The sequence below is a fragment of the Muntiacus reevesi genome, chromosome 5 (assembly GCF_963930625.1).
Source record: "Muntiacus reevesi chromosome 5, mMunRee1.1, whole genome shotgun sequence".
Taxonomy (NCBI): domain Eukaryota; kingdom Metazoa; phylum Chordata; class Mammalia; order Artiodactyla; family Cervidae; genus Muntiacus; species Muntiacus reevesi.
In genome coordinates, this window is record NC_089253.1 from 28,609,187 (window position 1) to 28,626,512 (window position 17,326).

The 17,326-nt window shown below is 48.1% G+C and overlaps 1 protein-coding gene across 1 annotated transcript; it reads right to left on the reverse strand.

The window, feature by feature from the left end:
• Positions 1–7,127: 7,127 nt before the first annotated feature.
• RPUSD4 (RNA pseudouridine synthase D4) lies at positions 7,128–17,267 on the reverse strand. Its single transcript, XM_065937370.1, has 7 exons — positions 17,062–17,267; positions 16,525–16,690; positions 15,108–15,309; positions 10,093–10,186; positions 9,870–10,014; positions 8,543–8,640; positions 7,128–7,833 (listed from the first exon to the last, which is right to left on the reverse strand). The coding sequence occupies exons 1-7, from the start codon at positions 17,248–17,250 to the stop codon at positions 7,594–7,596; spliced, it is 1,134 nt and encodes a 377-aa protein (XP_065793442.1). The 5' UTR covers positions 17,251–17,267; the 3' UTR covers positions 7,128–7,593.
• Positions 17,268–17,326: the final 59 nt, after the last annotated feature.

The window sequence follows — 17,326 nt, forward strand, 5'->3', positions numbered from 1 at the left end:
CATGTCCTCCACTCCCAGCAGCTCCATCTTTGGTGGGCCATCCAGCTTGGGGCAAACCTGCGTGCTTACTCTGTTCTCAGTGTGATCTCCTGAGCTATACTGCGGGTCTCCGCACATCCCCTCCTGGGGGTCTAACTGCTCGGTCACTGCCTGGCAACTCCCAGAACCAGCTTGACTGCAGTCTTTCTGGAAATAAGGAGTCAACTTCCTTTCCGATGGCTCCCCTAAACTGTAGTAAGTTTGCAAGCGTGCAGGGCCAGGCTGGGCGTTGCCGGCGAGGAGCGTAGCTAAAGGTGGAGACCTCTCCCGGTCCTGTAGAGAGGACAGGACAGTCAGGGCTACTCTTCATCCCCTGGGACTCTGGGGGATGACTCCGCATTCTTGCCTGGGGAATCCCATGGACAGAGGACCCCGGCGGGCTACCGTCCACGGGGCCCAGATTTGGACACAAAGTGACTTAGCACGCACGCGTGCATATAAGTTAACTCATGCAAGAGGCCCTGTGCAGGCAACAGGTGTGGCGTTGCACGTACTCAGGCTCCAGGACCTCCGAACAGGAGGGGCAGAGACAAAGGTCATCCTCGGGTGTGCGACCACAGGCCCTCTGCCTACTCGCTCTCTCTCTCTCTGGCTTTTCTTCTCTAGGCCAGTGAAGTAGAAGGACAGGGGAAAATCTGGTTTATGAGTCCAGAAGAAAAAAAAAACACAGGGGAACTTCTGGAAAATTCTGTAACTTTAGACAGGAAAAAGGCCAGACTCTCCGACTGGGCCAGGATGAACTGGCAGCCGTTCAGGCCTGGCTGTAGGAGGTGTGTGTGTGTGTGTGTGTGTGTGTGTGTGTGAGTGTGTGTGTGTGTAACATGGGCCACATCCAGGGGAACCCATGGCTCTCTCCCTCCGTCTGTCCATCTGTCCTCCATCTCGCTCCCTCCCTGTTCTCCCGTCTCCTCCCCTGACCAGTGAGCACGGGAACTACCTTTCAGGAGGTGCAGGGCCAGGCTGGGCATGGCCTGCGAGGAGTGGAGCTGAAGGCAGAGCCCCGGCCTAGCCCTGCGGTTCCTGGTTCCGAAGGGAAGGTTCTCTCCTCGACTCTCAGATCCCATGCTTCCTATAGGAAGCAGTCACCACCTGCCCCTTAGAATCAAGCGGGTTCGGCCCCCACCCCAGGGGCTCCCTGCTTCGTCCCCCGCCCTCCCACTCCCTCACTCCCCGCCGGGGAGGGTGTGCAGATAGGTGATGATGGGTCCGCAATTGGGGCATGGGCTGGAGGAGGGGGACCAGGAGCCCAGGGCAGCCCAGAGGCTCGGGCGGAGACATGGTCCCAGAGCAGGGAGACAGGAAAGGGGTGATGAAGGCAAGCTGGCGTCCCCGTGGAAGCCTAGCTGGGAGAGGAGATTGCTGCCTGCAGCCCGGGCCTGGCCCTCACCTCCTGCTCCCCCTCTGACCCTGTTGCTCACATCAAAGTGGGGACCCGTCCCCTCGCTCGCTCCCTGAATGGTCGAGGTCATGGCTCCTGGCTCCTTGAAGCTGCTGATGGACAGATGGTAATAGCTCCCAGAGTGTTGAGAGACGGGCTCCGCGTTAGCACAGCCCCCACCCACAATCAGAGCTGGTGCTCAGGGCTCCCTGCCCCCCACACCTGCATCCACTCTTGCCCCGGGACAGACTGTCAGCAGGTGTTGGGGAAAGGGGGTGCCTGGTCTGCTCTGATGCTGGGGTTCAGGGCCCACAGGTGCAGGTGGGAGGTGTGGAAGAGGCAGGAGCCTGAGGACTCTGAAACCCATTTCAGAAAGGCTGTGGGGAGTAGTGGGGGGCAGGGAAGAAAGGAGGGGGCAGCTCCCTGCCATCTTTATTTCCCCCCATCATTTATCAAATCGCATTTTATCGGCCTGCTTTTGTTAGTCAAAATCATACATATCACTCAGTGCTTCCGATCAACAAAGAGATTGCAATTTTTTACTACGATGCACTGGGTCAAAATGAAAGCAGCCAACTGCTAAGCATGCTTGACATTTCAGCTGAGCTCTGCAACCATGTGGTGGGTAAATGAATATTTCCATTAGGCTTTTTATTTTAAACAGTGAAAAATTGAGAGCAGCCATGTCTTATAAATGAAGGGAGAATGCCTAATATGGAAGGGGTCCCCTTAACAGAATTCACAGGTAAATTCAGCTGTCTCTAGGCGATCCGGGAGGCAGACAAAGGTGACCCTTCAGCCCTGTGTACAGTTGGGAAGCCTGGGGGTGGTGGGGTGAGGAAGTAGCAAGACCCCTCCCGGGTAGGTTTAGGGAACTCAGAACTGCTCATACTTTGAGAGGCCAGTGAGTCAGAGCAGAAGCTGTTTATTCCCGAAAGGAAGGTGGGCCTTTCAGATTCCTACTCTTTCACTTCTCTCTCTCCCCTCTCCCCTGGTGCTGCAGGTGGGGCCCCATAACACAGACCTGGGACTGATAAGGCAGTGCTCCCACTGGAGGGCTGGGAGTCACTGTGTGTCCCACCTAAGATGTACTCCTACCTGAGTGTAGTCATTAGGCTTTTCCATAACTGAGAGCAGCTTGATTATACTTTCCGCATGTCTGTAATGAACTTGTAGTCCTCTTATAACTGAGTGTTTATGAGTCTCATTCCAGGACTCACATAGGGAGCCTAAACCATGCCCTCCCTTCACTATCTCACTCTACACCTGAAAACAGAAAAATTTAAATTTGAAACTAACTTAAAAAATAAAAGGCCCGAGATTTACAACGCTGGGGAAGCCAATGTCAAGAGTATCTGGAGGTTAGAGGAAAACAGGGAAACACTGTTGTGGAAGATGCTTGATTGAAACCTGTTAACCGCTTTCAGGCCAGAGAGAGAGAATAAATCTGGGAGACTGCTGCCATCTGGTGGTAGAATGAGAAATTGCAATTACTTCTCATTTTGCTTCTTTCATATTAAGACTGTAACAAAATTAAATCTTACCCGACAAAATTAACCATAAATCCTAAAGGAAATCAGTAACAAATATTCATTTGAGGGACTGATGCTGAAGCTGAAACTCCAATACTTTGGCCACGTGCTGCGAAGAACTGACTCCTTTGAAAAGACCCTGATGCTGGGAAAGACTGAGGGTTGGGAGAAGGGGACGACAGAGGATGAGATGGTTGGATGGCATCACCAGCTCAATGGACATGAGTCTAAGTAAGCTCCGGGAGTTGGTGATGGACAGGGAAGCCTAGATGTGCTGCAGTCCATCGGGTCTCACAGAGTCAGACACGTCTGAGGGACTGAACTAAACTGATAGTCCCAAAACGTAAGAGCTAAACCTAGAAAACTTCTAAGAGGGAAAGATAGGTAAATCTCTGTGAATTTGGATTAGGCAATTTTTAAATATATGACATCAAAAGCACAACAAACAAAAGGAGATATATTAATTAAAAATGGATATTGAGTTTCTTTTTTGTGAGAATTAAAATATTCTGAAATTAGATTGGGGTGCTAATTGTCCAATTCTAGGAATGTACTAAAGCCACTGAATTCTACACTTTAAATGGGTGAATTTTATAGCATGTGAATACCATCTCAATAAAAATGGCAAACTTAACCTGCTTTAACCTAACATTACCGGATTCCCAGGTGGTTCAGTATTAAAGAATTTGCCTGCCAGTGCAGGAGACACAGGTTCGATGCCTGGGTCAGGAAGATCCCCTGTAGAAGAAAATGGCAACCCACTCCAGTATCCTTGCCTGGAGAATTCCATGGACAGAGAAGTCTGATGAGCTACAGTCCAGGGGATTACAGAGAATAAGACACAACTTAGTGACTGAGCACACACACACACACACACAACCTAATATTACATTAATTGGGTCCTTGCCATCTGTCAGGAACTCTTCTGGGAACTTAATATGAATTGTTTCAATTAATCCTTCAAAATATCTATGTCATAGAGGTACTGTTATTATGCCCATTTTGCAGGTGCATGAACTGAGGCTCAGGTAAGTTAAATTATCCACAGTTAGCCAATGACTATCAGAGCCATCGTTTGAACTGAAAGCCCATCTAGATCCAGAGCCTGAGAGCTACTGGAGTTGGGGGACTGCCTTACTGTTCAGTAGTCACTTTTTAAGAGTTTACAGGTATAGGGCTTGGGGGACAAAGAGGAAAGCACTGTGTCTGCCCACGGGAAGCTCACAGGCTGGGAGGAGACAGGTATAATTACAGGGAACGATCAGGATACGAGACAGGAAGCATGGAGTGATGAGCACTCTTCGGGGCTCAGGGCACACGGGGTAATTGCCCTCCCCAATGCCCCTCTGGATACATGGATTTATGAGAGTACTAACACAGGCTTGAGGGGCCCCCCAAACCTCTTCCTCTCCTGTTTACTGTCAACCCACCTCACCTACCCTGTTACTCAGATAGGCTCACCGGGAGTCACCCTAGATCCTCCCCCTACCCCATCCAAATCAACCCCCAGTCAGCTCTATTCCTTCTTCTTCCCAGCAGTATTTGGAGCCTGTTTACTGTGCCCCCAAGGCTTCCCTGACAGTTAAGCCATAAAGAATCCACCTGCAAGGCAAGACAGGCTGGAGACTCAGGTTCTACCTCTGGGTGAAGATCCCCTGGAGGAGGAAATGGCAACTCACTCCAGTAAGTCTTGCCTGGGAAATTCCATGGACAGAGGAGCCTGGCGGGCTCCATGGGGTAGCAAAGAGTTGGACAGGACTGAGCACACAGTTTACTGTGACTGGGAACACAGCAGAGAACATCCCCAGAAAAGCAGTTTCACCCTCCCGGGTGATCAGACTTGATTAAAACCCCATTCTCACTGCCATGGATCACAGCAGGTAAGTGTGTGCCAAGTGGGGTGTGAGAAAGGAAGTGAACACAAGTATTTCAAGGACACTGGTCCAAAGGAACCTTAAGGCCCTAGCTGATGGGGGCATATATACAGAGAGCCATCAAGGAGACCGAAAGTTGAAGGGGTCCCTATCTAGGACATGGAGATGATTCCAGGAACAGGAGTGCAAGGGGCAAAGGTGTTGTGTAGTAAGGAATTTACCTGGCTTTTGTCCCTGCCTCCTAGGAGGAAGCCTCTAAATCTTTGGAATGATAGGAGTGTCTTTGTTACTTAGGATGGGTCCTGGACAGTTTGTATAACCCCTGGGGAGTGTCAGGGTGCAGGTCTGTCAATGGTATGTCAATAGACCAACTATGTGATTGGACTGAGTTCAATAACGAGTGATCTAATCAATCCTGCTGTGATGAAGCCCCAATAAAGACTCCAGGCATTGAAGCTTATGTGACCTTTGTGGTTGGCAATATACGTCTGTGCTCCTGGAGGGTGGTGTTCCTGAGTCCCCAGGGAGGGGCCAGGGTAGCTTCATGTCTGGGACCCTCGCAGACCTCCACCCCATGAGCCTCCTCTTTTATTGCCCTAATAAAAACTGCAATAGCAAGTACAGCTGAGTTTTGAGAGTTGTTCTAGTGGATTATCAACCCTGAGAAGGTAATGGGAACCCTTAACTTTGTAGCTATTTGGTGATGGGGTTGGGGACATGCTACCCCAAAACCTGGCACCTTGAATATTTTTTAAAAAACACTATGTTTTAAAATAACTTTTAATTAACTTATTTTTAGATGCACTGTGTTTTGGTTGCTGTGCGAGGGTTTTCTCCAGTTGCTGCGAGTGAGGGCCCCTCTCTGGTTGCGACGTGAGGGCTTCTCATTACGGTGGTTTCTCTTGCTGTGGAGCGCACACACAGTGACCTCACCTGTGCTTCTGAAGCTAAGTCCATGGTGCAGGGTAACAAGTATTGTGGAAACAGGAAAGTGGGTTTAGAAAGGTTTTTTCAACACAGAGAGAGCACCTAATGGGGTCTCTCCCCAGCTCTGCTGTCATTCCGAGTTTTCTCAGCTCAGCCAAGGTAGCATGAGGTGTATTTGCAAGATTGTACTGTTGCAAAAAATCAGACAGGAGCGAGCCAGACCACTACGAGGGGCGGTTAAAATCATTTCGCCCCAAGTGGTGCTTGGCTCAGCCTCCTGAGACCCAAAGACAGGCTTGCTTCTGAAACAACGAAGATTCGAGAAATGGCAGCTCCCTTACACCACCAACCACAGTGTTTACAGACTAACCAAAGCCATCCCCTAGTCTAGAAAGGGGAGATGCTACGTGAAGCTAAAACGTCAACCACTTGATGCAGAACTCAAGATGGCCCTTTCCCAAACATCTACACTGGTCTTTAAACATAGACTGCAAAAAGACAGCCTGCAGATGAAACCCAACCTGCAAATGTGATCTGCTAGCCTACCCGAGCTAACTAAATCCTGACGCAGCTAGCGAGATGCTGGCAGATTTCACATGAACGGCTGGGTTTCCTCACTCTCGGAAAAAAGTTATGAAACCTGTCCCCCACAGAGTGACACTCAGCTGGAGCTAACGGCCGCCCTCTTCAGGTATGCGGGTGCTCCCATCACGGCTCCCACCACGCCCAACACCCTGCCTGCTCCACCTGCTTTTGTTACCTGCTCGTCCCTTACGCCTGCTTTCCTGGCTCACTGAACACCCCTTCTCAGGCGCCACCATCACTTGCCCAGCGAGGCTCCTGGGCTGAGCCAGGCGAGAATCCTTGTTGTCTATGACCACTGTCTACAGAATCTACAACTGATCCATCAACAGATGAATGGATAACGATGTGTACATATATACAATGGAATATCACACACAAAAATGAAAGAAACTGGGTCATTTGTAATGATGTGGATGGACCTAGAGACCATCATACAGAATGAAATCAGAAAGGGAAAAACAAATATCGTGTGTTAATGCATATAGATGGAATCTAGAAAGATGGCACAGCTGAACCTATCTGCCAGGCAGGAATGGAGACGAAGATGTAGAGAGCGGACATGTAGAAATGGGGTGGGAAGGAGAGGGCGGGACGAGCCGGGCAGTGGCACTGACACAAGTCACCACCATTGGAAAACCTAGACAGCTAGTGGGAGGCAGCTGTGGGGCGCGGGGAGCTCACTGGTGCTGCGGTGACCTAAGGGGCGGGATGGGAGGGTGGGAGGCTCAAGAGGGAGGGGATACATGTATACGTAGAGCCGATTCACTTGGTGCAGCAGAAACGAACACAGCGTTGCAGAGCAGTCAAACTCCAATAATAATATTTTAAAAAATCTGGGACTGAACAAATCAAGCAGAAAGGCTTTGCTGAGCGATCCTGTGACTCCATGAGGAGGACAACATCTGCTCCTGAATCCCTCTCTGAGCTAGATGACCATCACGTTCTCTCCAACCACAGGAACCGTCCTGATAGATCAAGCACTTCATTGCTGGGTAAAAACCATGCCTGATCAGCGATCCTGGGCTTTAGCTCTCCTGGTCCTGGGCTCCTGTTGACTCGGAGGCAGGGAAGCTGCCCGCTGGCTTTCCCAGAGTGAGGCCAGAGTGGTGGGAAACAGATGCTAGCCTGCAGTAAAAGCCCCGAAGCAGCGGTTTCTCCCACTCTTCACACCTGGCTCTTCTGGAGTCTGGCCCCAGTGAGAAGTCGACAGAGTCCCTTAAACAAAGGGAAGAGTTCAGGGCAGACTGCCCGACCGTCTTCACTGGGCTCCTGGCTGTGTGGCCTCCTCGTCCGCACCGTGGTCCCGACTCGGCATCTTCAAGCCCAGACGGCGCAGGGAGCTGACGAAGTAGCGAGGAGGCTTGCAGATCAAGGTGAGCTCTTCCATCTGGGGCTGCAGGGCTGGCAGGGTCAGCTGGCAGGCGTGCAGGTGCAGGGGGAGGTGGCGGGCCTTGGACTGCTGCAGCCCCAGCTTCTTCAGGATCCTGGCAGATAGCTTCTGCACAAAGGAAAGAGCTCGTGAGAGCCGGGCTGGCGGCCTCTCTGACCAGCAGCCAGGGGCAGAAGACGTCTACTTCAGGGGCCCCATTACTGACCCCCCAGATGATAAAGTGAGGGACAGCCTGCTTCGGGGTCTCTAAGAAGGGTTCGTGGGTTCAGAACCCACGTGACAGAAAACCCACCACACTGGAAAGCTCTCTTTGGCCAGTTCTCTGGCTTTCTAAGAGAATGAGCTGTAACAGTGAAAAACAAGTTTCCACCAAGGCTGTTTAGCAATAGCATGAAAGGCTGCTTTGAGCTTCAGAAAGTCTCCTGTCCGCTTCTGAATTTCTCCCTAACCTAAAGAGCTAGCAGGAGGATTATTGTTGTTTCGTTGCTTAGTCGTGTCAAACTCTTTGTGACCTCATAGACTGTAGCCCGCCAGGCTTCTCTGTCCATGGGATTCTCCAGGGAAGAATACTGGAGTGGGTTGCCATGCCCTCCTCCAGGGGATCTTTCCGAACCAGGGATTGAACCCGTGAGCCCCATGTCTCCTGCATTGCAGGTGGATTCTTTGCTGCTGAGCCACCCAGGAAGCCCAGCTGGCAGGGTGCTGTGTCTGAAAACAATCAACACGCCTTTGCTGCAACTGACTTTAGGGATTTAACAAGGGGAAAGCATAAGTTTTCTCCCTTACTCTGTTGCATCATCGGTCAAAAAGATATTACCTGGGGCGCCAGCCTGTTCCAGTCTGAGTACTTGTGATCACCAAGGATTGGGCAATCCAACCCAAAAGACAGGTGAACTCGAAGCTGATGTTTTATTCCTTTAAAAAAAGAGAGGGAGGAGACTTATGAGTAGCTATAGAAACGATACCAGTGGCGGCATCTGCTTCTAATCATATTAAATCAAAGCACAGTTAAAACTGGCAAAATCCCAACTACAATGAAGTGTAGAGGATAATATAACAAATGATAAGCTATTAGGAAATAATACCGTTAAGCCTCTAAGTATCCCTCCCCGTCACAGTTCCCTTTCCACCACACATAACCACTACAATCAACTTGAGGTCTATCGCTGCCATGCTTTTTTAAAAAATAACTTTACCGTATAACATTAAATAGTACTGCTTGGCACATTTATTTTTATATTATGGCAAAATATACATAACATTTGAACTTTTTTTAAAAACAGAATTTGAAAGTAGTTCATTAGGAATTCTCTCTTTTTTAAAAGGCGGCACAGCACGGCATGCAGGACCTAAGTTCCCCAATCAGGCGTGGAATCTGTGCTCCCGCACTGGAAGCTCAAAGTCCTCACCACCGGACCACCAGAAGTCCCAAAGCTTACCATTTTAATGCTTTTTAAGCGTTCAGTTCAGGGGCATTAAGAACATTCACACGGTTGTACAACCATCATCACTGTCCATCTCCAGAGCCCTTCTGCCCCAAACTGAAACCCTGTCCCCGAAGACCATAACTCCCCATCCCCTCCTCCCTCCAGCCCCTGTAACCGCCACTCTGCTCTCTGTCTCTGTGAACCTGACGACTCTAGGTATCTCACATAAGTGGAGTCATACAGCGTGCGCTTTTGCGCTGGGCTTATTTAATTTAGCGTAATGTCTGTAAGGTTTGATCCAGCTGAAGCACATGTCAGAATCTCCTTCCTTTCTATGGCTGGGTAATATTTCACTACATGAAGGACCACTGTGTCTTTCCAGTCGTCTGCTGATGGACATGTGGGTTGTGTTCACCTTTTGGCCATTGTGTATGGCGCCGCTATGAACAGCGGTGGACGGACATCTTTTTGAGGAACCCGTTTGCAAATGTTTAAATAAACGTAAGCAAACTGTCCATATCCTTATGCCACTGTTTTTCACAATCACCCCATGGGAGCTCCCAGCCGTGGATCGCACTGGAGGCACACTTTGGTACAACCTCAGCGCCCCCATAATACTGGGGGCTCAGAGGAAGGGCGGGCCAGCACGAGGCCCTGGGTGAAGCCCTGAGGGGCCCTGGGGCCTTGCCGCCCGCTGCAGAACAGCGGCGCCCTCACCGGTAACAGGCTGGAGCTCCAGGAGGGCGGCGGACAGGCTGCTGCTCAGCACCCGGTACTGAGTCACTGCCAGCTGCGCGTTCCGGCTGCTCCGCACCCTCACCATCCTCCCGTCGTCCATGCGGTAGCTCGGGGACAGCGCCATCTGCAGCCAAAGAAATCGAGATGCGACCTCAGAGGACGAGCAGAAAACCCGGCCCTCCAGAGGGGCTCACCCACCCACCTTGTGGTGATGCTGCTGGCCCTGCGCCTCCTTCTCCACGATGGGGATGTCCACGACTCCCGCTTCAGGCACCGGGACGCGCACGGTGACGGCCCTGGGGGGGACACACAAACCCTGGCCTGAGTCGCAAAGGTGAGGGAAGCGCTCCTTGGTTATTTGGCTGCTTAGAGGTTTTCATGCTGGCCTTTCTGCACTGCTATTGTGAGTTCTGAGGGTCAGAGGGTCCCAGATAATCTCTTGGTATAGCACTTAGCCTGATGGCTATCACTAGTCTTACAAACCTATCTTTTTTGCTACGAAAGTAAATATGCTGATTGTAGAATACTGGGGATAAAAAACAGGAAAACAAACTAACAAAATTATAGTAATAACATGGTCTTTCATCCAGCCTTTAAAAGTGAGTATGGGCAGTTTCATTTTAAAAGAGGGTAACATAGTTTTGTATCTTGTCTTTCTTTTTTAAGGGATCAAAGATGATAAGTTCAAGTTGCATAGGAAACAAATGAATAAATAAAATGAACTGAATGAAAAATTCATAGGACTGCTACTGCTCTATTTGCCAGGTAGATAAAACAGGTAGGAAATGTGCTCCAAAAGTCACAGGAACCCCAAACACAGCTCAGTAACTCACTCCCAACCTCTCGTGTTGGAGGTCCATCACACCGCAGATAGGTAGAGACTCTGATTTGTCCTTACGTTTAAACCTCCTCCAGGTCAATCAGCCTAACACAGAATTGCTGGCTCAGGAGTCAAAAGCCCTCTCAGATATAACATCTCACACTCTGGACACCCAGCTGCAGGTTGGTAGCAGTTTAGACTGCTATCTGATGCATTTTATCATACTTACACTGATTTATAACCACTAGATGACCCTTCCTAATGACCTAACGCTCCTGTTCAAAAACATTCAGTCAATAAATATTCACTGAATGTAAACAGGCACTGATTTAGGCAGGCACTGGTTTTATATGGATGAATAAGACAAAAATCCCTATTGGTCAGACTTTCCTGGACACCCAGTGGTTAAGACTCCGTGCTTCCACTGAAGGGGGCATGGGTTCAAACCCTGGTTGGGAAAATTCCCTACGCCACACTGTGTACACCGCATGCCCCAGCCAAAAAAGGGGGGAAAAAAAAATTCCTGCTCTCAAAGAACCCCAAATCTATTAAGAGAGGTTCAATAATTTACCTAGAGTCTCACACTGGTAAATAACACAGGTGACAGCTGAACACAGATCTTTCTGAGCATTTAGCTACCATGCTAAACTCGTTCCACTACCTGTCATCTCTCATTGAGGTGATTCTTAAAACTTGATTCCTCATCAGAGACATTTGTGGAGCTTTTTAAAGATACAGATACCTAAACCTCACACCCACCAGACTTATGAATCAGAACCTCTGTGGGTGGATCTCAAGCATATAGATTTTTTCTAAGTTTCTCAAGATAGCAAAGCAACTTCAAAATCTATAATACAAAAAGGACTGACATCCAAAATATGAAAAGAATGCTCACCAATCAAAAAGAAACACAGGCAAAAGAAAAAGTCTGTTCACAGAAAAGAAAACTCAAAACCTCGATAAACACACACAAAACCAGCCAACATCACTAGTTAACAGGGAAACAGAAAATAAAATATATATTTTTTTTACCCACCAGAGTGGCAAACCTTTTAAAAATGAATTGGTGAGGCATAATGGGAAGCGGATGCTCATCACTGCTAGTGGGAATAAACACTGACATCATCATTTTGGAGAGCAACTTGGGTAGCAACTATTCAAATTTTAAAAAGTGTGTACCCTTCAACCCAGCAATTCCATTTCTGGGCGTGTGTCCTAAGGATATACTCACATATTCTTTGCAAGAGGCTTTGAAAAATGGAAAGCTACCTAAACATCAATAAGGAAGCTATGATATATCCACACAACAAATACATACAATAGAGCCATTGAAAAGGAGACAGCTCTAACGGTACAACACAAAAGGCCCTCCAAGATATGCTGTCGAAGTGAAAAAAAAGAGGTTCCAAAGCAATGCAAAATATGCTGCCACACAATCATCTGCTTATACATATCCCACATAACTCTACAAGTTTACACAAGACACTAGCAACAGTAACTGCTTCAGGAGCAGGAAATTGAGTAGATGGGGGATAGGAGTGGTTTCGTTTTTGCTCATGTACCTTTCTTCTATTAAAAAACTAAGGATGGCAAAATTGAAAAAGACACATGTATCCCACTGTTCACTGCAGCACTGTTTACAACAGCTAGAACATGGAAGCAACCTAGATGTCCATCGCCAGATGAATGGATAAAGAAGCTGTGGTACATATACACAATGGAATGTTACTCAGCTATAAAAAGGAATGCATTTGAGTCAGTTCTAATGAGGTGGATGAACCTAGAGCCTATTATACAGAGTGAAGTAAGTCAGAAAGGGAAAGATAAATATCACATGCTAACGCGTATAGACGGAATCTAAGAAGATGGCACCGAAGCGTTTATTTGCAGGACTGCAATGGAGAAACAGACATAGAGAACAGACTTATGGATATGAGGAGAGCGGGGGAGAGGGTGATATGGAAAGAGTAACATGGAAACTGACATTACCATATGTAAAATAGATAGCCAAAGGAAATTTGCTGTATGTCTCAGGAAACTGAAACAGGGGCTCGGTATCAACCTAGAGGGGTGGGGTGGGGAGGGAGGTGGAAGGGAGGTTCAGGAGGGAAGGGATATACGTATACCTGTGGCTGGTTCACGTTGAGGTTTGACAGAAAACAACAAAATTCTGTAAAGCAATTATCCTTCAGTTAAAAAATAAATAAATTATATATATTAAAAAAAACTAAGACTGGGACTTCCCTGGTGGTCCAATGACAGGGGCCTGGGTTCAATCCCTGGTTAGGGCATTAGATCCCACATGCCACAATTCAGAGTTCGTATGCTGCAACTGAAGATTCCACATGCCACAATGAAGAACAAAGATCCCGCATACCGCAACTAAGACCCAGCACAAGCAAATAAATAAAAACTGAGGTAAATCTATATGCACCAACGTGGAAAGAGCCTACAGACGAAGAGTGAAGTCGGAAAAGTACAGTGTAGTGTACAATATAACACACACACACACACAGTGTACACATCTGTGCGCTCAGGCACTCCATCGTGTCCTGCTCTTTGCGACCCTGAGGACTGTAGCCCGCCAGGCTCCTCTGTCCACGGGATTTCCTAGGCAAGAATCCTGGAGTGGGTTGTTACGCCCTCTTCCAGTGGATCTTCCCAACTCAGGGATGGAAGCTGCATCAGACATGTACGTAAATAGGATGAATAAGCTCCACAGGAATAAAAACCAAACTCCCCCAAGGGAAGGAACAAGAATAATAGAATGAGTGAATTCTCTGGGACTTTTTTTTATTTTGCTTTATTCTTGTTGTCTGACATTTTACCACAAGAGTCAAACCATATTACTTGCATAATTAATTTTTAATAATTTTTATGTATAGCCATAATTAGGAACCACTCTACTATCAGACTCTAACAGTCTAAGCACTAAATCTATTTCCTATAATTTTTATATGTCTAGAGATCCTAATACCAATCCCAAAGAAAGGCAATGCCAAAGAATGCTCAGACTACCACACAATTGCACTCATCTCACATGCTAGTCAAGTAAAGCTCAAAATTCTTCAAGCCAGGCTTCAGCAATACGTGAACCGTGAACTTCCAGATGTTCAAGCTGGTTTTAGAAAAGGCAGAAGAACCAGAGATCAAATTGCCAACCTCCTCTGGATCATCGAAAAAGCAAGAGAGTTCCAGAAAAACATCTATTTCTGCTTTATTGACTATGCCAAAGCCTTTGACTGTGGGGATCACAATAAACTGTGAAAATTCTGAAAGAGATGGGAATACCAGACCACCTGACCTGCCTATTGAGAAACCTGTATGCAGGTCAGGAAGCAACAGTTAGAACTGGACATGGAAAAACAGACTGGTTCCAAATAGGAAAAGGAGTACGTCAAGGCTGTATATTGTCATCCTGCTTATTTAACTTATATGCAGAGTATATCATGAGAAACGCTGGGCTGGAGGAAGCACAAGCTGGAATCAAGACTGCCAGGAGAAATATCAATAACTTCAGATATGCAGATGACACCACCCTTATGGCAGAAAGTGAAGAGGAACTAAAAAGCCTCTTGATGAAAGTGAAAGAGAGTAAAAAAGTTGGCTTAAAGCTCAACATTCAGAAAACTAAGATCATGGCATCCAGTCCCATCACTTCATGGCAAATAGATGGAGAAACAGTGAAAACAGTGGCTGACTTTATTTTTCTGGACTCCAAAATCACTGCAGATGGTGACTGCAGCCATGAAATTAAAAGACGCTTACTCCTTGGGTGGAAAGTTATGACCAACCTAGACAGCATATTAAAAAGCAGAGACATCACTTTGTCAACAAAGGTCCATCTAGTCAAGGCTACAGTTTTTCCAGTGGTCATGTACGGATGTGAGAGTTGGACTATAAAGAAAACTGAGCACCAAAGAATTGATGCTTTTGAACTGTGGTGTTGGAGAAGACTCTTGAGAGTCCCTTTGACTCCAAGGAGATCCAACCAGTCCATCCTAAAGGAGATCAGTCCTGGGTGTTCATTGGAAGGACTGATGCTGAAGCTGAAACTCCAATACTTTGGCCACCTCACGCGAAGAGCTGACTCATTTGAAAAGACCCTGATGCTGGGAAAGATTGAGGGCGGGAGGAGAACGGGACGACAGAGGATGAGATGGTTGGATGGCATTACCGATTCAATGGACATGGGTTTGGGTGGACTACAGGAGTTGGTGATGGACAGGGAGGCCTGGCGTGCTGTAGCTCATGGGGTCGCAAAGAGTCGGACACGAGTGAGCGACTGAACTGATCCTAAGACAGTGCCTTCTGTCACCAGGGATTCCTGATGTAAGAACAGCTAAATAAATGAAAGAGGGCCTACAGACCTCGACCGCTATCAACAGGTTTCATACCAGTACTTCTTTGTCACCTGACGGGTTCTAAACAGCTCTTGGACTTGATGCGCCACTTCTTTTTCCCAAGCCAACACCATCACACCTGTGGTTTCCTTGTCCAGCCGATGGCACAGGTGCAGCGGCTTTGCCTTGTGGCCATGGAGTATCTTTGCCAGGATAGGCAGTACATCACTGATGCAGAGCTGGACCCCAGGGCCACCTGGGAAGGAAAGACCCAGAGATCTGAGTGGCCATGGAAAGATCCCACCCAAGACCTCTATATGGGAAAAGCATATACTGGATTAACAGCAGATGTTCTTGAGGGCAGCAAAACTGAAGTGTGGTTCAGGGACTAGCAACATGTTGGTATACCCAGGAAATCTGCCAGATAGGAATCTCAGGTCCCCCAACCCAGATAATGAATCAAATTCTGCATTTTAACAAAATGCCCAAGTGACTCATATACATAATAAAATTTAAGAAACATGATCCCAGGGTATGTGGCTTTCTCCTCAGACATACACAACTTTTTAAAGGTACTTATGTACTCAAACTAAATTAGCAACCAAAATGAGGAGGTCTGATATTTCACTATACAAACACAGGCTTGAGAATCTGCCAAGTAAACCCTAGTGAGAAATGCGAGACCATAAGGCCCTCCTGAGGCATTACCGAGGAGATGAAAGGATGGGCTTTGGGGTGATGCATTCCTGGGTCCCACTTTATGAAGCCTCCTAACTAGCCATTGATCTTAGATAGATTACTTGCCCTTTTCAACTTTTAGTTTTCTCATCTACAAAATGTAAATATCGCAATAATAATTATTTCTTGGGAATGAAAAGGCAAGAAACTAATGAAAGGATCAAAAGACAAAAATATACACAAAGCACTAGGCAATGTCTAACTTAATTCCTTGTTTTCATGTACAACCATCTCCATATCTCCCCCTAAAGCATTTGTACTTCTAGCTAAAACATGCCTTTCCCTCCAGCAAAACCCCTTCCACAAATGCATTTTTCCCATCAATCTTTCCTGACTCACTCCAGCTATCTCTGACAACTACATTTAACATTTATTAAAAAAAAATCAGGGTGTCCATTAAGGTCGAGGTGCCCTGGGGTTTTGCTAGGTATACACCAACACAGGTTATGTCCTTCTTCCCAATTTTGATGGGAAATAATTTGAAGACAGGAACTACACAGCCTTGGTCCTCTATAGCAACCCCTGGTGGAGGTTGGCACACAGCAAATTCCATACTGCTGGCTGCCAGATGCCTGGAAGATGGGGACCGTCTTCTTTATTTCTGTGTCGTCTCTGGTGCCTTACACAGGTCAGTACCCTTACAAAAGTCTAATTACTCTGAAAGCAAAGCTTCAGAAAGCCCCAGGAGTAATGCCAGAGTTGCCCCTCCCCCTCCCCGCCACGTGCTCCTCACCATGCACAGGGAGACCGTAGGGCTTATTGATGACCACGAGGTCCTTGTCCTGATGGACAATTCCCCGGCTCAGCGCCTTGGCCAGCACGTTGGGGTGGACGCGCTGTAGCTGCTCTGTGAACCGCACTAGTTCTCGCACTCTCCGCTGAACAGGGTTTGTGGGCGCCTACAGGGAGAGGAGGAGAGGCAGGAAATGCCCGGTGAGGAGGTCTTTCGCTAAATCTGGGTGACAATTTGGGAAGGGAAAGCCTGTATCTCTGCACTAGGCGCTCGCCTTCCTCGAGTAATTTGAGAGCAGGGGAGCGTGTCTGTCTCACTAGTATCCAAGAAGGGCTTAAGACTGGGGTCGTCAGGAGCCAAAGACCCAGCCCACAGGAAGATCCCGCACCCTGCTGAGCTGTCCCCTTCGCTTTCTCCTAGTTCTCCCACCACAAGCCCTCGACATTTACCTGACAGGTGTCAGAGGACCCGCCTCCCTCCCTCCCTCACCCCAGTGAGCGCACTGCCTCTTGGGAGTTGTGGTCCTTCTGGACTCACCGGCTCCTTCGTTTTCTGTTGCTGTTTCTGGGCCCGGAGTCTCTCTGCTAATCTCTGAGCATCCAGGGGCCGAGAGGCAGCAGCAGCAGCGGAACAAAGTGGCTTTGAGAAGAGGGTGAAGAGACTCCCGAGACACTGCCCGGAGCCCCGGACCCAGAGGCCAGGCGCGCTACAGCCGGACGCCGCCATCTTGCCGAGAAGGGAGGGACGAGGCAAGGCCACGCCCAGAGGAGAGCAGCGAAAGGGCCAGCGGGAGGACGGGTGG

Coding starts and splice junctions, on each gene's coding strand:
- RPUSD4 (XM_065937370.1), bottom strand. CDS start 17,250: ATGGCGGCGTCCGGCTGTAGCGCGCCTGGCCTCTGGGTCCGGGGCTCC. Junction 16,691..17,061: donor AACAGAAAACGAAGGAGCCG/GTGAGTCCAGAA, acceptor CTCTCCCTGTAG/GCGCCCACAAACCCTGTTCA. Junction 10,187..15,107: donor CAGGTGACAAAGAAGTACTG/GTATGAAACCTG, acceptor TGTCCCCCCCAG/GGCCGTCACCGTGCGCGTCC.